The 24309-nt window shown below is 41.1% G+C and overlaps 1 protein-coding gene across 1 annotated transcript; it reads right to left on the bottom strand.

Moving 5' to 3' along the window:
• LOC128734714 (structure-specific endonuclease subunit SLX4) lies at positions 1-24293 on the bottom strand. Its single transcript, XM_053829029.1, has 4 exons — positions 22844-24293; positions 11766-13252; positions 176-328; positions 1-105 (listed from the first exon to the last, which is right to left on the bottom strand). Exons 1-4 carry the CDS (start codon positions 24258-24260, stop codon positions 19-21), a joined length of 3144 nt encoding a protein of 1047 aa, XP_053685004.1. The 5' UTR covers positions 24261-24293; the 3' UTR covers positions 1-18.
• Between the last annotated feature and the right edge of the window lie 16 nt (positions 24294-24309).

Below are 24309 nucleotides of genomic sequence, written 5' to 3'. Positions count from 1 at the left end.
AAAAAAAACGACAATTGCTCAGCTGGTTTTTTGTTTGGTTCGGCTTCCACTGCCCTGCGCCGTCCGAAAGGTTATACATCGTTTGTCCAGGAAGGCTATCAAATCCTGGAAAAATAACAAATCTGTTATTAGCTATTAGTTTTTGCTGCCAATTTTTAAAAAGTTGGTTACTTACATTCGTTTCGTAACGTAGGCCGATCTCCTTCAGGTGGCCGTAAACCGCATCCAAATCAATGGGTTGATAGCAGAGGATTTGCTGCCGAAGCTTCCGGTTTGCCGCGACCATGTTGTAGAAGGCAATATTCAGCGGAACTGCACACCAGAAAGTCTGCGGATGGAAAAAATATCAACGTTGTATCCCAGCGAAATTCCAGCGAATTTTCGTTATCAGTATTGTATTAAATTATCAGCATGGGGTGGTTCCTGACAATAATGCACCCATAAACCGAAGGAGGAAGTATCTGATACGAAGAATGATTAATTGGATGAACTGAAAAATGTCGATATAGACCAGAAATATATCAGGTTGTGTAATGGCGGGTGGGGCTCGCAGCTACGCTCTTTTGGTTGTTGTTATCCGAATGTTTTACTCACTAAACTACTGCCTCCCGTTATCCAAAATTCTTTCGTCATGACCGCGCATAATATGTATATCCAGTAAAATCAAAAAGATAAAAACTCTCTACAGTAGCTAGCTGGCGATCCATCCACGTGGCCACATGAACAATCAAAGCGTAGTGACAGACAGTGGTGCGCACAGGCTGTGGTACGCGCCCCACCTTCTTTTTAAAATTTTATAACAACAAAATAGTTTCTCTAATCTAGAACAGAAGTCCGCAGTTTTGAATTTAATCTGCCACTATTTTTTAGAAAAGTATATTAATTGCGTAAAAATAGTTCCAGTTTCAAGTCCAATTTGATTTAGATCCAATTAAAAGTCAAGTGATAGTAGGAAATTCCAAAGAAAGCCGGAAATTTATGTTCTGTCACATGAAATTCTTTTGAAATATTATTTTTGGTTGTCAATTTCTTAATCTTTTATTGATAAAATTTTTATAAAAACAATTTTTGTTATTCTTGAAAAGCTCGGTTTTTTCTGATTCAAAGCAAACAGTTTCTAATTTAAATGTTTCTGTTTCTGTTTGCAGCACAAGGTGGGGCAGTTAGAGCCAAGTCTGTCCAGGGCTGAGATAAGGTGGTTGTGATAATGTTAAAAGAATCCGTGCGGATTACGCTAGCTCCATAATGTGTTGGTGATTATGGATTAATGGGCGGAAGAAGAGTGACAGAACTTGGCTTGATATAATTGTGTGCTTGGTCAATATAGCATAAGATGGCTTGTACTTATCTTGTTTTCTCCTTCCTTTGTTTGTTTCCTCGTCTTGCTCGAACCTTTCTTACAACTTGTTCATTCATGGCATCACGGCGTCCTCATCCATCGTTGTCACCAGTGTGGTCATCTGTGGCTGGTCTCTTGCCCCCCCTCACGACAACATTGTTGTTGCCGTGAGAAAAAGCGATAGAGATCAGGCAGAAAAGGGAGAAAAGAAAAGAAAAGAGAGTTTTTAGTCGCATGCTAATTGTAATTTTCAAGTTAGTAATATCACGAGAATTCTATGTCTGTCCATCACTTATGCTACTACCGACTAACTACTCGCTAGGCTGGACGCTACTCATCTCCCAAATACCCATGTCATCACGATTGACCCAGCGCTGTTCAACAACCTATGCTCATTAAAAGCCACAGCCGCCTCTTTATCTACCATCTTTGCAGTATTGTAGCTGATGGCGTAAATTTTCGAATATTTTGTGCGGAATATTATTCAAGAGCAATATTATCGCTCAGAACTATCGAAAAACTACTTGAACTTCCGAAAAATAGAGCAGATGCGATATAATGGGGACTGGTACTCGCTCGTATTATTCCCGGTGGCATTAATTGCATATTTGTAGCGGTAGTCAACCGATTTGTCGGTATGCTCTTCAGACCGTGGTCAATTGAAATGATTCTGTAACTAAGAAGGGATGAGGTGGATCAAAAAGAACTTCACTTGGAGATATGTATATATGCCGTGTTAGGTCTTAAGTGCAAGCTGTCACTTAAGCAAGACTTAATAAGATGTTAACGACGTTGATAATTCTGTGAGGATGGTATTGAATCGAAAAAAAATCCTCATACCACGGCCATATATTATGTACTATGACCCCATTTTAGGAGGTGGAAATGATTGAGGACAGCCCTTCGATATCGCTTGAATCAGCCAAAGAATCGAATACCTGTTTTTACTTGAAGAAGTTTTAACTCTAAAAAGATTTAGTTAGAAATGGAATTTCAGTTGAAGTCTGCCAGCATTGGGCAATGGACAGAACAAAATATATATCGAGGCTATAAAGCTTTTCGAGAGATCCACTAAGTCCGACCGCGACGACAGCCGCAAGAATGGAGAGGAGCAGGCCGCCGGTGAGTTGCCACCGTTCGACTTGATGGACTCTCCGACAGAGGCTCATCAGCATTAGGAGGGCCCTTGGGAGACAAACAGCGTCATTCATGATCATTTTATGTTGTTAGTTGAATACCGTTAACGCGGTTAGTCACAAGACATGCAAATCATTCTAATAAAGGAGGGAAATAAGAAAAAAAAAATTATAATTACATCCAAAACAATACAATAGAGGTGACAGTAACAGCAACGATAGCAATATTAGTAATAATAGTAATAGCATAAGAAACTGACACAGGAAACACAGCTACTGACTATAACTTCCTGCCCATTAATAATTGTAATTTGGCAGCATAGGTATAAGAAGAATTTCCGACTCATCATAGAACACTCAAACATATATTCATTCGTACCTATGCACCCATGCACACTCATACATGCATACACATGTATACATGTACGTGTGTGTATATTTTTCAGTGCTGTGCTGTCCATAATCGCATAACAGCCACAAATTCTATGGCAATCTCATAGAAAATGTCTCGATTACGCAAATAAAGACATCACATCATTTTTGAACACTCGTTCGTTCTAACTAGCGATAAATTTTAATTTTCATGAGTAAGTCAAAATCTCATGAATGGTGGGTAGGATTTGGTTTCAGTTTTCTAGAGAAATTTCTATGCATACCAGCAATTCATCTAGGGAACTGAGTAAGCCCTCCCGGTGCTTCGGCCCAAACGGATTGAATTTAAAATCAAATCCGTTCGATTTCGCTCCATTCCGCTTTACGAGACACATGCTACACATAAAGCTAAATTATGCAATACTACATACTACACATATATCCAACTTAAACTATAAACATTCTACATGCGGAACTAAGAATTTCTAGGTCGTTTAGCCGAAGTACGCGTCAAACCACCTACCCATGGGAGGGAGTTTCTAATTTAAATGTAGGTAAATATTCACAGATGGATTACCGACGGGTCCGTCTCCTGCTGCTCCTGGAGAATAAAAACGGAAAAGGGCACCGGGGGAAAACGTGACAAACACTGAACAAACAGGATAGAAAAAAGAGAAAACGTAAGAGCGGAAAAGAAGTAAAACTGGCTAGAAAAAAAACGAAAACAAAATCATAACAAAAAGGGGTCAGAACATGGGTCCGTAAAATGAGCGAAAAATGGAAAAATGAGAACGAGACAAAAAAGAGAAGATTGGACCAAAAAAGAGGGAGAACCGAAGAGAAAATAAGAAAAATGCGAGAAAACAAGGAAGAACTATAGAGAAAATGAGAACAAATTGGTCCGAAAATGCGAAAAAACTGTTTCTGTTCAGTTTGGAAGTGGAAAAAACAAGATAGCAAAAGAGTAAAAGTAAACGAGCAAAAGACGGGAGCATAAAAATTGAGAAACGAGAACAGAAAGAGGAAAATGTAGAAAGAAAATAAAAACGCAATGAACAGAAAAATGAAAAACAGAACATGACAGAAAAGGAAGAAAAGCAGGACATGATAAGAGGAAGGACATAATAACGGATAAGATGAAAACAAAAAAAATAGAAAAGAAGTTTATGAGAGACAAAACAACAAACGAGACCGGAAAAGAGGAAAAACGAAAAAAAAACAAGGGGAAAATCACTGACAAAAAAGACGAAAAACGGTACAGAAAAAAAGAGAAAGAGGATACAGTTGGCAAATAAAAAAACTAGAAAGAAAATGAGGGAAAAACGACAAAAATAGAAAAAAACGTGCCAGAAAACGCGACAAAATAGGAAAGAACAATGGGAATGGGATGGGTAAATGAACAAAAAAGAAGAAAAGAAAAAAAGGAAAAATATGCCAAAAAACGTAAAAATGGAGAGAAAGACAAAAAAAGAGAGATAAAGAAACAACCAGAGAGCAAATAGATAAAAGGGTACCAAAACCAGAATAAACGTAACAGAGAAAAAGAAAACACAGTAGATGCACCGAAAAACGGAATAGACAAAGAAGAAAAACAAGAAGGAAAAGAGATAAAAAAGTTAGAAAAACACGAAGCCCGGAGACGGAAAAAGGGAAGAGAAAAGGTGGATAACGGAGAAAAAATTACAAAACAAGAGAGAAAAACAAGCAGAAACACAGGACTGAAAATAAGAAAAAATGGTCCATAAAACGAAAAAAAGGAGCAATGAAACAATAAGCATGGCCCAGAAAAAAAGAAGACACATGAGGAAAAGAGGAACAATAGAAATGATAACAAAAACCAAGAAAAGTAGCAAAAACGGAACAAAAAGTGGGACAACGGGACTGGAAAAAAGAAACAAGGAACAAAAAGATGTAAAACGTGCAAGAGAGTAAGACTAAATATGCCGATCCTAATTTCAAGTAAATTTTCGAGTCTGATTTCGTGTCCAAGTCCAAATTCAAGTCTAACTGAATGTCCAATGTCAAGTCTAATTTAATTCCAATTGAAAGTCAAATTTGAGCTTGCAAATTAGCAAATTAGGAGCAAATTAGGCATGACTCTGGGTGACTTACACTGAGGCCATTCAAAGTGTTAATCTATACCTATAAAGAAGGATTTCTGTCTGTCTGTCTGTATGTTCCTTATAGAATCGAAAACTACTGAACCAATCGGCATGAAAGTATGCATCTAGAGGTTTTTTGGGACCAGGAAAGGTTTTAGTGATGGTTAGAAACCCCTCCCCCCACTAAGAGGGGGGGCTCCCATACAAATGAAACACAAATTTCTGTATAACTCGACAACTAATCAAGCAAATAGAACAAAATTTGGCATGTGGGTGTTTTCGGTGACAAGAATTTATTCTATGGTAAATTGAGATCCCTCTCCTCTTTATAAGGGGAATTATAATTCCACTCCTCTTTAAAAGGGGGGGGGGGCTTCCATACAAATTTCCTCATAACTCGAGAACTAATCAGGCAAATGAAACCAAATTTGGCAGGTGAAAGTTTTCTAGGGCAAGAATATTTTCTATAGTACATTAGGACCCCTTCTCACTTTAAGAGGGGGTGCTCCTGTACCAAAGAAACACAATTTTCCTCATTACTCGAGAAGTAATTAAGCAAATGGAACAAAATTTGGCATGTGAAAGTTTTTGAGGGCAAGAATATTTTCTATGGTGAATAAGGACCCCTCCCCACTTTAAGAGGGGGGGCTCCTATACAAACGAAATACAAATTTCCTCATAACTCGAGAACTAATCAAGCAAATGGAACCAAATTTGGCATGTGAGTTTTCTAGGGCATGAATATTTTCTATGGTGAATTAGAACCCCTACCCACTTTAGGAGGGGGGGGCTCCTATACAAATGAAATTCAAATTTCCTCATAACTCGAGAACTAATCAAGCAAATAAAACCAAATTTGGCATGTGGAGGTTACTGGAGGCAAAAATTTTTTCTATGATGAATTGGGACCCCTCCCCGTTTTAGGAGGGGGGGATCCTATACAAATGAAATACAAATTTCCTCATAACTGAAGAACTAATCAAGCAAATGGAACAAAATTTGGCATGTGAAAGTTTTTGAGGGCAAAAATATTTTCTATGGTGAATAAGGACCCCTCCCCACTTTAAGAGGGGGGGCTCCTATACAAACGAAATACAAATTTGCTCATAACTCGAGAACTAATCTAGCAAATGGAACAAAATTTGGCACGTGGGTGTTTTTGGAGACAAAATTTTTTTCTATGATGAATTGGGACCCCTCCCCATTTTAGGAAGGGGGGATCCTATACAAATGAAATTCAAATTTCCTCATAACTGAAGAACTAATCAAGCAAATGGAACAAAATTTGGCATGTGAAAGTTTTTGAGGGCAAGAATATTTTCTATGGTGAAAAGGACCCCTCCCCACTTTAAGAGGGTGGGCTCTCATACAAACGAAATACAAATTTCCTCATAACTCTAGAACTAATCAAGCAAATGGAACCAAATTTACCATGTGGGTGTTTTTGTAGGCAAGAATGTTTTCTATGGTATATTTTCTATGGATTTCCCCACTTTAAGAGGGGGGGGAGGCTCCTATACAAATGAAAAACAAATTTCCTCATAACTCGAGAACTAATCAAGCAAATGGAACCAAATTTGACATGTAAGTGGTTTTGGACGCAAGATTTTTTTCTATGGCCCATCTCCTCTTTAAGAGGATGGGCTTCCATACAAATGAAATGCAAATTTCCTCTTATCTCGAGAACTAATCAATCAAATGGAACCAAATTTGGCATGTGGGAGATTTTGGAGTCTTGAATTTATTTTACGATAGTTAGAGACCTCTCACCCCTGTGGTAGGGGGATATGGACTCATACAAATAAAACAGAAATTTTTGCGAAACTCAAAAACTAATCGAACTCGAGAAATTCGAGACTCTTCCATAAAACATTAGTCAATACAAAACCACAAAAACTATCTATAGTAACACTAGATCATTCAGGACGAGACGGTCGCGAGTGTTGCCGGTGACCCGCCGTCGGAAGCGCCTTCCACTGGGGGGCTTGCAAAACTCGAGATTGTGACAAAGATCATCCGAGATTCATGATTTATGTACAACACAGGTTAATTTGTGGCAATACGAAGTTTGTCGGGTCAACTAGTAATTTAATAAATTGGCACAAAATCACCAATGATGCGAGCCAAATAGCCTATCTTTTGGAAATGCGAGCGAATATTGTCAAGGATTATACTATAAAAGAAAAAAAAGCAAACTAGTCTAAGACATTATTTTAAACCTGCTTAAACTCATTGTTATAACCATTCATTGATAATATATATTAAAATATATTTCTACTATATTTCTCTTCTATATTCATCCTTTTCTTAATGACTACTCGGAAAAGTTAATCATTCGGAAAAGTTAATCGACCCAATCCCCAATCGATTAACTTGTCCGAGAGTCTACTGTAATAGATTCGCCATTCTACGATTACTTGATTTTTCAGACCAAAACATTCTCCTGAAAGGTCGGATGCCCCACCTTTTGTTTATGTCTGGTTATACTAGTGGTGACAGACAAGGCATAGAAAAGGCATACCTGGAAAAAGTTCATTAAACACCTTAGTGTTGTTAGGGCCTCCCTACAGTTAATGGATTCACACGATCCTCGAAACTATTATTGACACCATCGAATGTAAACAAACTTGCTAGCAAAAGTAAACCAATCAAATCAAAACAGTAAACAAGTTACTAAGATTTGGAGTAACTCAATATTGTTTGTATGCAATGCATCGTACAATGTTGCCGAGATAAGAGTAAAACGGTTAATCACCATCTTGTGTGACTAATTTACATTTATTTTAACCTAAGCAAAGCACACCAAATAAGTTAAGTGATTTGAATCAATTTTTGTTTGTTCCTATTAGGCATTTTAAAAACATCCCCGGTACACAAACAAAATATATCGTAAAGTTTTCATTACTATTGGAGAATAGGAAAAAACAGGCGATGTCCAAGAAAATCCCCTACTGATAACAGTAAAATCCGCAAAAAAACATTTTCTAAGTTTTCATTAGTACCGTGTAGGTTTGGATAGTATCTAGCTCCAGACATAGTTGCGATAAACACACGAATTCACTACATGACAACTCAATCACAGTCGATAACTTAAAAGACATGCATTAACCGGACAAACAAATGCGTACGAAACGGCGATAAACGGAACTGATATGTGAGTTATTTTTATGCTTGGAAACCCATTTAGGTACTCCACTAAAAAATAAAAACGCTTTATTTTAGTTTCAGTCATCACCATCATTGGCGTGTCCAGAACTACAAAGAAAGTGGGGTGTCATGCTTTTGAAAAACTAGGTAGGTATCACCGTGCCAACATTGTCATCTATTATTTAGATTGAACATTGTTTATTGCAATTGCAAGCTTGTTCCTTTGCATGTATAAAAGAGCACCTCAAATTTACTCATTTTTTAATCCTTTCTTGGTCTCGATTATGTTTATTTTTCAATTTTCTATTAGTTATACTATCGAATTTGAATAAATTTTTGTCAAGTTTTCCTTCGACTATTCCGCCACATTGCCGTACTTTTTTCAATTTTTGTTGTTTTTGCTGTTAGTTCTTAACTGGTTAACTGTCTAGTCTTCCATTCTTTTCTTCCGACAGTTCCTATCTACATTCTAATTGCTTTTGGAGAAATGCAGCACTAGTTGTCTATTACTAGAACACCCAGGAATGCGCCAGTTTCTAGCGACTGTAATCTTAATCGCCGAAACGTGGCTTTAGAATACTAAATCGTAGTTACGTGACCACTCCACTAACCAAGAGTAGATGGAACGATCATCGCTGTAAAGAAATGTATCTGAAATCCTCCCAAACGGCTAGATGGGTGTGACACGCTCGAATAAGCCGCTGTCAAGCTTTCCCTCCTGATCAAATGTATCTAAGTGTGAGGAATCTACCGAAGGCTCAATATTGCGCATTCCAACTGCATGTAGCAAATCATGGTTAAAGCACCGTCCGACGATTTAACGTTTGGCTTTGACTTTGGTGACTACCATTCGCCTCTGGTAACTGGTCCTATCAGCTCGATGTAGATTCATTCGAATGCATTCTTTAAGCGAAAGTTTGCTTTCACTGCAAACATGATCGCTAGTATTCTGCTGCAGATTTGTAATACAAACGATAAGATTCTTTACTTTGTTTACGCAAGCAGCAGCGTCCAAGCAGAACTAATCGAAGTGTCATTCAAGGTTTTACCCGATGACCCTACAAACTGTTCAAGTATAGCTTCCAAATTACAGTCGAAGTAAAAAAAAACTTCAGTTGATACCATTGCTAATGTTTTTAATGGTTTTAATGCGCCAGTGATTCGAGGCTCTTTGTCGGGGACATACAGGATTTTGGAATTGACCGTTGAAAGAATTCCAACATTCAGCCGTTAAAGCGTTTAGGTTGCAAGCAATTGAATACAACGTTGTTTGACAAGGGGAACGAAATATCGGGTGACTTTCGCCAGATTTCTTTTGTCTAGCTTTTTATTCGCAGATAATATTTGACACGCTGTATGCCTCTCTGTTATCAGCAGCCTAAATTGCAAACAGTTGAATCATACAACAAATACTGGAAAGTACCTCTGCTGTTGGTGGACGTCTCGCTTCTCGTACCAACTGAGTAAAAAAAGAGGCAACTTCCTTACTTCATTCTAGTCTTATCTACACCCCTTTTCATCTTACTGATGCAAAAACTATTTTTACAGGGTAGTTTTCCGGCATTCTAACAATATGCCCTGCACAGCGTATCCGTCAAGCTTTAGCCGCCTTCTCACTACTGAGTACCACGATAATTACACTGCGTTTTATACAAGCTGTTGAAGAGCAGATACTTTAACGGGTCCTACGTCCAACAGTTCGCTTGGAATTCACACACAGCACTGACTTCCATCCATCATAGCTCTATGACAAGTCTAGTCAGTTTTCTCGAAAAGCCATTTTCATCTAAAATTGTTCATATCTGATATCGCTTTATACTATCATAAGCAGCTTTGAAGTCCATGAAGAGCCTATGCTTGGGAACTCGGGATTCGTGACACCTCAGGACGATCTACCCCAACGTAAAGATTTGGTACATTGTCGACCACCCCTACTTAAGACCGATTTAGTAGCTTCCCAAGAATCTATTGACTGGTGGCGATAATCAATGGAACATGACTTGGGGAAATTACTTCGTAGGCGGTATTCAGGATAGTGATCGCACGATGGTTCCCTTAGTCCAGCTTGTCGCCGCCGTTGTAAATAAGGACCATCCTTTCACTCCTCCGATAGTCCTTTAGTGCGTAACATGCAGTGTTGTTGGCTGGTACCACAAGGTTTTGCAATTGGCAACCACGGGTCACTGACGACTCGAGAGCTCGAGAGCCACGAGAGCTGACGCTGGGGCGGATGTGGAGCAACGCGAAGGAAATGTGGCAGAATCCAAGATTTGAATAGCGTCAGCTCGATGGCAGTCGGTGCAGAAGTTCAGTGCTCGGAGGGTAGCGTAGATTTACCCAACTAAATCCCTGGTTGCTGGCCCTTTCTGGCCATTCGATACTCCGACCATCCAGAACAAGTGCCGGAGTTTATTCCGTTGTGACCAATCCGCAACACGTTCTAGATCAGCATTCATAATTCTGACTAACTTCCGCTCACAAAGACTAAGTCGACCGAAATAGAGTTGCACGTCATCGGTGTAAATCGGAACCGAGCAATACTTCAACGCCGACGATAGATGATTAATATGGTAGCAGAATAGTAAAGAAACATCGGATCACCACAAACAAAGTCTTTCTTCTTCTGCACTCAGGTACGATTCTTTTAGGTTTGCGGCAACAGAAGAACAGTTGAACGGCGAATTCAGCTTGGTTAGTAATTTCCTATGCGGAATGGTATCGAAAGGCTTCGAAAGCCCCTTTCTTACCAACAATGGCTCCACTCATCATACACTTAGAACTGCTATTTTAATGATCTGTCCTGTACGGAAACCAACTTGACACTTCGTTATTTTTACTTAGGCATGAATCCATGTCCGCCGGTCCGGCAGAACAGAAGGATAAAACCAGAGATCTCCACTGACAACGGTTACCCGCCATGGCTTTCACCAGCCCGGATGTTGCCGGCTAAGTTGCGTCGCCATGAGCCTCTGGGTTGCTAATTCTACGCTATACTTCCGGATTCTGGAATTTTGCAAGCTTCTCAAAAACCTTCGCCAACGCGCAAACAATGCTTATTGGTCCTAGTTTTTTTAGCGGTATAACTTTTCACGTCACCAGAGTCTTTACCGATTGTTCCGATCCGAATTTATCGCTTGAATATTTGACGGTGCCAATCAGAGCAAGCTACTGTTTAAGTCCCGAACAATACCAGAATTTTGGCAGAATCCAAAAACTCCTTTCAATGTCAACCAGCAGTCCAACCGGAGACGGATACTCGATCTTCCAATTCGTTAGCCGTAGCCCAGTTCGTACCACGAAAAGGTTGGATCGCTTGATGGCTGAGGTTCACTAAGTAGGAACTTAATTGCACATTCAATCCATTTTTCATATCTTCTCAAAATCTTCTGACTTTCGTATCAACAGATAAAACAGGCTTTATCTAAAATATCATAAGAAAAAATGCTTTTGCGGATTAAAAATTCACCCGATTGGGAAACTTATACAATAGCAAGCATGAGTAAAAGAATTTGTTCCATTACTTTTACTCATATTTAAAATTCTACTAAGAAACTCCAAAAGAACTTTCGATTATTATACAAACAGGTCATAATTGTCATCTTATCCCATAAATTTGGCAATAATAGTAGAAATTCTAATAAAAAACTGCAATGAAATTGAGTTACATACCTTTTTCCTCGGTTTGACAGGCAAAATGTATTCCTCTCCTTCCATTTCCGGAACGAACGGCATCAATCCATTCGAATCCGAACCGTCCTGCTCGGTCACCTCGGTCACCTGCTGCTGCTGTCGGTCCGAAATTTCCTCCCAACGTTTTTGACTCATCACCTCCTCATCCACCCGGTAGATTTCCACCACCGGATGCAGCTGAGCGTAGATGTGGTTCAACATTTTCACCGCTTTCGGTCGGCTCAGCAGCTTCAGTCCATAGCGGAAAAGCTCCCGATGCAGCACCGGTGACGTCATCCCGTCGTAATCCGGTCGCGGACTGACGTTGTCCAGGCGAATTTCAAATTCACCCGGACCCGGCTCCGGTTCCTTCGTCAGTGATTTGAACCTAGCATGAAATGAATCCTTCCTCGTGGGTGTTGCTTTCTTTTTTCTCGGCTCTAGGAGAGCCGAATCGGAAATGGTACGTTTGAGAGGGTTTCCTCGATTCTGTTCTTCGGTGCTTCGACGTCCTGCCAGTTGAGTACAGGTTTGCTTCGCTTGACTCAAAATTTGTTCAATCTCTTCGTCTAGATTTTCAGTCTGCTTGGCGTTTGGTGACTTTTGCGCAGTTGGTTCCAATTGTGCGGCTTCATTCGATTGGTCATCACTGGCAAAATCGGGTATCTCGTAATGTTCCAGATAGCTGTACAACCCAGTTTCATGCGATTTATCACAGTTTTCAGTCTGATTAGTTGGTAAATTGTATTTATCGATTAAATTGTCTAGAAATGCGATCGTATTGTCCGCCTTGGCTGGTTTTGATTTTACTGTATCTACAATTTCTTCATCTGAAGATATTAAACAGGAAGCTTCGACGTTAAGTTCCGGTTGTGATACATGCTTAGAAAGTTCGTCTGTGTTAAAATACACTTTAGTGCTATTTAAGTCTTCATTTTTTGAGGGATCCACTTGTTGGTTGGAGGTCGTTGGATTGTCTTCCTCTAATTTGTCCTGTTGGTTTGAATCATTGCAAATTGCTGAATAATCGTGACGAATAGAGTAGTTCACTTCGTCGTCTGATATGACCAGCACATCGTCCGGATCATCTTGGTTGGAACACAGCGACGCACTGCTTGCTTCCGACGACAGATTAGTCTTCGCAACGGTTTCTGCAGTGCCTTCGGCATCATCTTCAAGATCAATTGTTTCTACATCGTTAAACGAAATGCGACTAAGCTTATCTTTGATTGCTAGTGCGTGAAACGAGAGATCTTTATTAGGGGAAGGAAACACTGCATCAGCCGCGGTAACGTTTCTGTTGTTATCCCTATCGCCTGGTTGGTCCATATTCTGATTGCTGTTTTCACTCGAACTTAAAGTAATCACCGTGACTGCGTCAGGAACTGCTTTGCAGACTTCCGTGGGTGAGCCCGGATTTGCTTCTAAGGCTGGTGGACTTGGTCTACTGGAACAGCTGTTGATTGGTCCAGCAGTGGTTATCTTCGCTGACGACAAAACAATAGAATGAAAAAGAAACGGATACAAAACAAACTCTTTTGTTTTATTATTCTATTGATTTTTTGATATCTGACATCGCAGCAATCTGGTTTTAATTTTAAACGTCAGCAGTTGAACTGTTTTGATATATCGTCATTTGTTAAACAACTTACCAAAAATTATTTTAAATTATTTTAAGGCTTAGTTTCGAATCTCGGCTAGGAGATACTGTAAGAGTCAATAGGATCGTCGCACTAGTCCTGCAATTATCCCCCACCCTAACGTCTGTCGAAAACCAGTAGGACCAAGTTCCAACAGCGGAACGTTTAGCAACCAAAGCATTGCACGATGTGGATTTTTTCTAGAAAAAAGTCCTTTAACTCTATATCTCAAAATGCTGCTGAGGTATGTTCAATCTTTAGATATCCGAAGAAAGTTTTCACAAGAATTTATATCCATTATCAGCTGGAGGCAACGTACGACAGCTGCTCACGACGGGACATCAAGATCGTCATCGGGGATATGAACACCCAGGTCGGCAGGGAAGCAATGTAAAGACCGATGATCGGGCCCCGTAGCCTGCACACCGACACGAACGATAACGGCCAGCGATGCATCAACTTTGCAGCTTCCCGAGGCTTGGTGGTCAGAAGCACCTTCTTTCCTCACAAAGATATCCACAAAACCACCTGGAGATCACCTGACCAACGAACTTCGAACCAAATCGACCATATTCTCATCGAGGGCCGGTTGTTCCCGAACATCACCAACGTACGCTCCCTACGGGGTGCGGATATCGACTCGGACCATTACCTAGTAGCAGTGCACGTGCGCTCAAAACTATCGACGGTTTATACCTCGTGACAAAGCCGTCCTCCTCGGTTAAACGTTCGGCAGCTAAATAACCCGCCTGTTGCCGAACACCACGCGCGCGTACTGGATGAAGCTCTGCCTTCCTCTGTGGAGCCAGATGCTTCGACCCTCGAACACTGATGGAGGCCGCAACCGCGGTGCTAGGAGTGGAGACTTCGGGTGCACGAAAGGATTGGTTTGACGGGGAATGCCAACAAGCGATAGAGAGGAAAAAAAGAGCTTGGAAAAACTATCTAAGCATATCCACGAGAGAGAATTTGGCCAAGTATCGATGAGCGCGGAATGATTTGACCACGGTCCTGAGGAGGAAAAAGCGCCAGAAGGAGGACAGAGACCGTAAGGGTGCTTCCGATGAGCATCTCAACGGCGATATAGCAGCAGGAGACGCAATGGAAGTTAACTTCGGAGTGCCTACAAACGACAACAGCGTACCTGTTCCCGATCTCGAATCGATCCGGCGAGAAATTCGTCAGCTGAAGAATAATAGAACCGCTGGGAAGGACCGACTCCCGGCAAAGCTTCTCAAAAATGGCCAAGAACCGCTAGCAACGGTGCTTCATTTGATAATTTCTAGGATTTGGAAGGAGGAGAAACTACCGGAGGAGTGGATGGAACGTGTAGTCTGTCCCATCTACAAAAAGGGCGACCGGCTAGATTGTTGGTTAACGCCGCCTGCATGGTTCTCTGCCAGATTTTTTTGCGTCGTCTATCCTCAATAGCAAGAGAATTCGAAGGGCAGTATCAGGCGGGCTTTATGAGGGCCCGTGCTACTACGGATCAAATTTTTTACTCTCCGATAAACCCTCCAGAAATGTCGAGAGTACAACGTGTCCACGCATCATATTTTCGTGGATTTCAGGGTAGCATATGATACAGTTGAACGAGAACAGCTATGGCAGATAATGTACGAGTACGGGTTTCCAGACAAACTGACGCGGCTGATCAAAGCTACTCTGGAACGAGTGATGTGCTACGTGCGCGTTTCGGGGACACTCTCAAGCCCTTTCGAATCGCGCAGAGGGTTACGGCAAGGGGATGGACTGTCCTGTATGTTATTCAATATCGCTATTGAAAGTGTGATCCGGCGAGCGGGCATCGAAACGAGGGGAACGATCTTCAGTAAGAGTAGCCAACTCCTAGCCTTTGCCGATGACCTCGACATCATTACTAGAAACCGTGGGACGGCGGAGGTAATCTACGCCAGACTAAAAACGGAGACTAGGAGGATAGGGTTACAAATTGATGCGTTGAAAACCAAATATATGGTAGGAAGAGGCTCCCGAGAAAGTAACGTTTGCCTCCCACGGACAGTGACTACTGACGACGACGAACTGGAAGTGGTTGATGAGTTCGTATATTTGGGGTCTCTGGTCACCGCCGACAATAATACGAGTAAGGAGATCCAACGACGCATTCAAGCTGGAAATCGAAATGATCTACGTGTGTCCGGTAGTCCGCTATGGGCTTCACACAATAACTTTGCTTACGGAACACATGCGTGCACTTGCCGGATTTGAACGAAAGGTGTTGCGGACTATTTTTGGCTGTACGGATAACGAAGAATGGCGTAGGCGTATGAACTACGAGTTGCATGCACTACTAGAAGAGATTCCCATCATCGCAAAATGGGTGGAATACAGAGATTGTAGATTACAGAGGCGACAAGGCACTCTAAATCCGCTACATTTTGAATCAAAGCGGAGAGTACCATTATAAATAAAGGTAACTCACCGCTATAATTCAAAATTTAGCGGATTTTGAGCGCCTTGTCGCCTCTGTAATCTATATAGGGGAACTGGGGGGAAAATGAACACCCTTAGCAATTTCGTCATTTTTTCCCCCAGGAACCAACCAAATGCTGATCGCACTATATGAATTGAAAGCTGGATTCATATTCCACGAAGCAATATATAACAATGTTTAAAAAAGGACTATTTGTCATGAAAATTTCCATTCTTTCGAAAGCGTCACATTCGAGCCTGATTTTTTTCGTGTGGGTAAAATGAACATGCAGTGAGGGCAAAATGAACATGTCATAGAAAACTAAAGTTAACATGCAGTTTGGATAAATTAAACATTATTTTACATTATCATTGTTCTACATAAGCCGTAGGTATTCAACAGGGCTGTTGGAATTAAAATGGGACTCCACAAAGTTAACATAATGTATCTTCGCCACGTTCATACAATGCTTGTCTTTTAGCTCGCAGGATTTTCCAGCACTCGGTCATTTTCCGTCATTTTTCGAGAGACTCGATCATTTTTGTTGCTTGAATTGCAATTATTTCGTGGCTGCTGATAAATGGAAAGTAAAACATCATGATACACACTGTTCATTTTGCCCCCATAGTGAGGTGTTCATTTTATCCCCAAAGCACCAATTGTTTTCAAGTGTTTATTATAAACAAATAGTTGATAAAAATATTTGGAATTTTCGACAGATCCACAGGATAGTGATAAGCAAACAACACTGAATGATACCAATAGTCGAAATTTAATTTGTTTCGCCAAAATAGCTTATTTACTAATAGTGGAAATTACCATCGGCGTCAGATTTCTGCAAATATTTTTTACTTTTTCCATTTTTTTCACATTGGACAGCTTATGATCACCACATATTGTCTCAAACAGCTTGAAATACTTTTAGGAGAAGATACCTATTGATCTGGAACAGATTTTATTCGGTTTACTGGTAATTTGGCTGCCTGTTCATTTTACCCCCCCTGTTCATTTTACCCACAGTTCCCCTAGTCTCTGTAGGGTGTAATCATCGATGAAAGACAGAATGTAACGAGAAGCGAGAACCATCCAGTGTTGCTGATTCTATTGACCCACCGATGTCCGAATGTATTCGCTGAAGTGACGGACTGGCCTTTATCCTTGTCACATTGAAAGGTTCTAGTCTTATCTTCAACAACCTATTGCAGGCCTTTTTCAAGCCATGTTTTCCGATCTGTGTTTGTTGACCTATATGGCCTAGTCGATAATGGCCAATATGGTCTAGCCGTCCTATTTCGGAATCGCATAGATTTGCGAAGAAACCATTCAACGACAGTTCCAGTTCGTATAAACTTTCTGAGCTGACAAGTCGCCGGTATTTCACCAATCTTTTCCAATACAGTGGAATTACCAAAAAGCTCGTTGATACCAACTGTAACCATCTTTTTCACATATATCAAGTCGTCTCGCAGAACATGAACATACAAAATGTCCTTCATATTGAACAGCAATCCTCTGTTACTGAAAGAACTGATCGTTGCTTTTCCCTCATTTGCTACTCTGATGTTTAGAGGTTTGCCTAGAGTTCTGAATTTGGAGACTGACCATGGCACCCAAAAACTCGCATCATTAAACCAACGACACTCACTGATTACGTGAAACGTGTGTCGCTGGTTTAATAATGACAAGTTCTCGCGAGCTACTGAGTTACCATGGCCAATCTCTCAATTTAGAAATCTAGTCAGAGCGAATCAACTGACAAAACTCCGATTTCGAGAAAAACATGTCCAATGTTTGCTGCTCTGTATGGTTTATTGTATAGTTACTATATATATAGTTCGGCGGATAGAAAACCAGGCGAATTGGCATCCCTGATTTATGAAATTAAATTTGAAATTATGGTGAAATGTGCAGGTTTTTACGAAAAATAATCACTGGCGGGTGTTGAAAATGACTTGTTCTATGAAAATAAAGTGTGTTTTTTTAACATTACTCCTGCATTTTGGATTTTGAAAAGCTTTTGGCTCCGCTTTTGACGTTTATTTGGCTCCCGATTTTCTATCCGCCGAACTATATATATAGTAACTATAGTTTATTGTTATCAATCGTTCGAAATTATCTCATAACTCTGGTTGTATGCAACATTTATGTAGTTTGATTAGAGTAAAACGTAGCTTTAGAAATTTGTTGATCGTTTGCTGTCATTATTAGGAATCAGGCTAACTCAAGTCAGGAACAAAACACGGAACCACGAAACGGTAAATGAAAACTACGGACAATTTTAAAACCGCGTGTTTATTGCTCTGAGGAACAATAGGAAGTAAGTTTGTTCATATAAAAGTGTTGGGAATATAAAAATGCTCATACTGAGCGGAAATGATTATTGTTGCGTTTCGGATGACAGATAGCAACAAATCGCAGTGCTGCCAAAACCGCTGCTTGGATATGACAGCTCTTCCCCGCAAAATAAACTCCATCCATATGCTAAACGTTGAGCTTCTGCGGAGGCTTGATCGTCGCAATCCTTGGTCCGCTGGCAAACCCACTGAACGTGAAAATCCATCAGAGTCCGCCAAACCACCCGAGAAAGGCGGTTGAATGTCCGCTGAGGAAACAGGAGTATTTGGTCTGGGAGTAGGGATTACGTCAACAGAAGCATTGGTGTTTTCGTCCTGAGTAGTGGTCGTGGGACTGCTGGTATTTACTGCGATGTCGTCATGAAAAATTGGACAACCGATCTCTTCGCCGCGTGAAATTGTTGCGCCTGTCAAAGAACTCTCAACCTCTGTACCCCTGTGCTACGCAGTTGATCTATGTGGCGTTTCCAGACCCGCCCATCACTGAGTTGTACTTTGTAATGAAGTTTACCGACACGCTCTTTGATAATCCCGAATTCCCACTTGTTTTCGTGAACATACTCTCGTGCAGCAACGTTGGCACCTATTATTAATTCTCTAATTTTAGATTGTACTTAGCTTCTTTTCGATTCCGCTTAAGGGACCATGAGATCAAGCCGTGAACGGATCTGGCGACCAAAAACTAGCATCGAAGGAGAGTATCCAGTGGCCGGGTGAATTATCCTACCACGCATATGACAAGAGAATATTACATAGTTCACTATGAACCTCAGATCGACTACAATTCATCGATTTCACGTTCGATTTCATAATCTGAATGAAACGTTCAGCCTGTCCATTAGTGGCTGGATGATACGGAGCACTGAATTTATGAACGACTCCATTCATCTTCAAAAATTTTGCAAAATCTGCTGAAGTGAATTGAAGACCGTTATCACTCACGAATACTGAAGGTATTCCATATGTACTAAAGAATTCCCTGCACGCACGGATCGTAGTCTCGGTAGACACGTTCTTGACAACGCGAACCTCAGGCCATTTCGAAAAAGCGTCAATCAGTATCAAATAATAAAATCCCATGAATGGACCCGCATAGTCCGCATGAACCCGTTGGAAAGGTTCTGAAGGTGCTTCCCAGCAATGGATCGAAACTTTTGGAGGATTAGCTCTGTTGGCCTGACAAGAAGCGCAATGCTTGATAAGGTTCTCGATGTCCCTATCTATGCCTTCCCACCAACAGTAACTTCGAGCGAGCGATTTGATTCTAGAAGCCCCCGAAATGCGTTGAATGAAGTTCATCTAGAACTTTCATTCGAAGCGAAGGTGGTATATACACACGATTACCACGCATAATACAGTCTTTCTGAAGACTTAATTCGTCCTGGTTTACACCAAAACGAAATCTAGCATCAACTAACTTGCCCGTTCGCAAAGCTCGTGACAGTTCCCGAACAGTAGAATCCGAAAAAGTGGCAGAACGCAATTCATCGACTGTCAGGGGTAATGTCTGTATGGCATTAATCTCTACAACATCAGGTTCCTCGATCTCACATTCGGGATCGGAACGAAATATGGGCAATCGAGACATTGCATCTGCATTGAAGTGATCCGATGATCGACGATGACGAATTTTGTGATCAAACGCTTGTAAGAATGCTGCGTAATGCTGCATTCGCAATGCAGACATAGTAGGAAGTCCCTTAGATTCCGAAAATATCTGACTAATCGGCTTATTATCAGTTATTAAAATAAATTTGCGACCGTAGAGGTATTGATGAAACTTGCGGACACCGAAAATGATTGAATAAGCCTCCTTATTATCCCAGCTATATTGTAGATAGAACTAATTGTTGTATCTTGGTGTACCTTGAGGTCGTATAACCCATCATGCGTCTTCAAGTCAAATGACTGGCCACTTTGTCGGTGGATACGGAACTTATTCGGTCATTGAGGCTCAAGTGCATGATTTGACTTTCATCGTGCCTTTCTCTGAATTCTAGTGTGATTTGTACTGTCACATAATACGTTTGGTTAATTTCAAATTGCGTCCATTTTCATATTCCGTATTTACTGAAAATTACTCTGGCCATATATTCGGAACTGAACTGATTATTGCTTTTCATTTCGTGATTGTAAACTGACTGGTGGCAAAATTAGGTGCCGGTCTTACCCCCATACTGATTTCCAGTGTTGCAAGCCCGCACTCGTGTGGTCTAATTTTCTCACACGCGGGTTTTAGTTCTAACGAACACGCCGGCATGGGTATCTCCTACGAACTCTCGCTCTTAATTTTTCATGCACTACGACAAGTTTTTGCGAGTATGTATTTAGCTATCGGCCACAGTCGCCGTTCTCGCTCGTCATTGTAATCCAAGCTGGTGACACCGATCACTTGCGAGAGCTCGCAGTCTAATCCGCGTGTGTAAGTGAGGGTGTAAGGTGAACAAAAAAGAAAAAAAATGCAAAATAAGTATCCATATATCCTAGTATGCCGCTAGCCCGCACGGGCTGTTGGCTTCTCACAAGTTGTTGGCTTTGTGAGCGGGTTGTGCAGAAAGACACTTCGAGGCTGTGCGCTCGCTAGTAAATAGGTAGCAGGATGTTTGCCCGCAGCATCGGCGGTTGTTTATCGTACGCTTGCCTCAGCTGCGTAAGCTCTGGATGCTGCTTATACTCGCTCGCATGAGACCGGGCATACTTTACTTCTCGCTCGATTTGCAACATTGCTGATTTCACCCGTTTTAGATGCCGTCTATTATACGCAATGCATGTAATATTCCTTAATTTAAAAAAAAACACAGGCAGAAAACTGAAATTTAAATTCTATCTATAGCAATCGGACGTTCATATGTATGGCATAAAATCGAAATTTTGCTTAAATTTATACGAAATGCGGTAATTTAACGGTGTAAAATACTCGCACGTCGACGCACGCCGATACTACAGGTGCGTTTAAACTGGGCAATTTTTCGGCAACATGTGGAATGAAACATTTGGTATGCGACATGCTGCTAGTTGTTACTCAATGCTGCTTCTGTTGCCACCTGAACATTTGTTATACGTTGCTATGTTGCTTGGAAACATCGGGCAACAGTTTGGAAAAAATTGCATACCACATGTTGCCAATCTAAACGCACCTTAACGAACGGCGTCACGCCGGCGACGCCGCCGCCGCCGAATAAAGATGATTCCTGCGCCGTCGCCGCCGACAATCTGACCGGCGCACACCTCTTTTGCCAGCCTACTGAGAGATGAAAAAATTGATTTTCACATACCAAAAGTCAGACCAAACCAAGTGACAAAACTCTGATTTCGAGAAAAACACATCCAAAGTTTGCTGCTCTGTATGGTTTATAAATATCAATCGTTCGAAATCATCTCATAACTCTGGTTGTTTGCAACATTTATGTAGTTTGATTAGAGTAAAGTGTAGCTTAAGAAATTTCTTGATCGTTTGCTGTCATTAACTCATTTCTTTTAAATTTTGCGACTCGATCCGGTCTGATTTAACATCGACCAAATGGTCAATGCAGCCCGAATCCAGCTTTAAGAAAATCTTCCAGCTTTTGTTTCGTTTGTCTTTTTCAACATCAGTCATGATGCTCACGGAACTGGTCTTAACGCAGGCTGCACCACTACACCAGTCTTTTTTCAAGTGTCCAAGTTTTCTGCATTTGTGTCATTTTCCCACGAGTTGGTGCTAGTTTCTTCCAAATGTAACCAGAGACGCCGGTTGTCCCCTACAGTTTTGTCTTGTAGCTCACTAGTGGAGATTTTGCCTTCAGATCTCTTTCTTCGAATTAATTTGGGCTCTTTTGAACGCAGCCTCCGGAACGGCTCCATTACGCACGTGCTGGACGTCTAAAACTCCTGCTGCCTTGAAATCGAAATATAGCTTTTCCAGTTCAGATAACTCTCTCCATCTCCACAAAAAGAGAGAAATTCATTCGCTAGGTCTTTAGCGCTGGTGCTTATAACCTATTGGAACTAGGTAGGTTTTCCGAACAGGATGAAACGTGGAATTAGAATGAAAAAATTAAGTTGTGATTGCAGTTGCTATAACCTAGCAGGATTGTTACGGTTTCATCGCAACCTATTAGCCGATGGTTACTCTGTTAGCACACCGTAATTAGTAGTTTTGGCCAAATCATGATTTCGATGCCCTAAGTAAAAACCCTTCCATCGGAATCCATATAAAAATAGCTCTCTTATGGCGACAAAAGATCGGTTTTAGCCCAGCAGGTTCCAGAGTAATCGATCATTACATTTTTGTACTCGGAGAAAAGCTGGGTAAAATGGCTTTCATTTGACCAAAACTGCCAAAAACTAACGCGTGCCATGAGCACTTCTTTTAAATAATAATAAAAAAAATGAATACATAGGTTGGCGGCTGTTAGAGATATTGAAATAAAGGACTTCTTTGCAAAAATATCCTCACTGTGCATTGCTATGGTTTTTAGAGTCAAAATTTTTGGGGAGATCAAGATTTGCAGAAAACAACAACTTGTATGAACGATTTACAAAAATTAATATAATTTAATATTTATTGTTCGATATATTCGATATTAGATATTGGAAATATAAACTGAAAATTAATTGTTTAAAATAAACAATAAGCAATGAATATAAATTAAACAAAAATTCAGTTACCTTCATCACTGGTGTAAACTTCGTAGTCTACAATCGGATCCGAATCATCGAATATGTTCTCCGAACTGGTGCACAGCACTACTTCATCCGCTTCACCACTATCTTCCGGTTCAATGGCCGTCACAAACTGTTCATCACTCACTTGCTCTTCAATTTCAGTCACATTTTCCGGAACAACCAGCTCTTTTGAAGTATTGCTTTGCGGCCGGACTTCAGCATTCGTTTCTTGTTCTTCACCGGCGCTATCCGAAGCAAAGAGGTCCGGTGAAACGCTCCGCCGGGGACTTTTTGAAGTTCTCACATGAACAGGAACTTCGTTGTTATACTGTTGGCGATATTCTTCTGAAACTGTGTTCATATCGAGTCGTGAATCCTCTGGATCTTCAATCAAATCATACCCTTCAAACTCAACAGGTTGAATATCAATTTCCGTACTTTCTTCAACTTGAACGTGTCGGTTCGGTGATGGTTCCCGCCCTGGCACAAGGGCCCAGTTCTTCAGTAAATAACATGCTTTTACAGAACTAACTTGCACTAAACTCTCCACATAGTAGTTCTCTAGACCCTTCTCACACTCTTCTGGATTTTGACTCATCCAGAAGACGTCGCTACCGTAAGTTCTCAGACTGCAGTCCAAATCATCAACAGCGGCCAGCGGTTGATTCAATTCTTCCTTCAGTAATTCCTCGGATTTCTGTTTCATAAAAGCCACCAAACTCTCCCGGTCCCTTCTAACCAGCATAGTTGGTCGCCTCCATCGACCCTTCCTGGTATTTTTCACACCAGAATTAGCACCGAAAATCACATTCAAGTCATAATCGTTGTAACTAGTTTTACATCGAAACCCGTACTGCTCGAGCGTCGCTCGGATGCCCTGAATTCGCCGTTCCTCGGAGGAAATCGAACTAGAGCTGCCGGAAGCTTTTGCTTCCTCGCCGGACAGATCCGCATTCGGTTGCGGTTGCGAAGATCCACCCTGGTCGGTCAGCGATCGGGACATAGCCACAGCCAACTGAAACTGCTCCGGATCTAGCTGATCGGCGACAGTGTGTTCCAGCATCAAATTGCTCAGCAGCTGTTCTTCGTTGTTTTGGTATTTTTGAAAAACCTGCCGAATGTCGGATTGGTTCTTAGGCTTCCGAGCGACTCGCGGTTTCCGAACGGCAGTAGACTTTCGCTGGACTTTTGTTTTCGCCTTTTGCACCGGCTCACGCTGACTAGGTTCGAAATCATCTTCGGTTGCTTTGAAGAATCTGCTGACGATACCCGCTCCTCTGTCGGGAGGGATTTTTGGCAGTCTTAAAGGTTTTGTCGTTGAAGGTTGGTCAAGTCGTGTTCGTTTAATTATCGGTTCTTTGCTACTACATATTTCTTCATCTTCGCTATCATCTGATAAATTTATGATTTCTTGCTCCATTTGTTCTATTGTGTTTTTCGAGGGACATTTCGGAATATCCCTGAAATAA

This window comes from Sabethes cyaneus, chromosome 2 (genome assembly GCF_943734655.1).
Source record: "Sabethes cyaneus chromosome 2, idSabCyanKW18_F2, whole genome shotgun sequence".
Lineage (NCBI taxonomy): Eukaryota > Metazoa > Arthropoda > Insecta > Diptera > Culicidae > Sabethes > Sabethes cyaneus.
The sequence above is the reverse complement of the archived record's forward strand: the minus strand, read 5'-3'. Positions and strand labels throughout refer to the sequence as shown.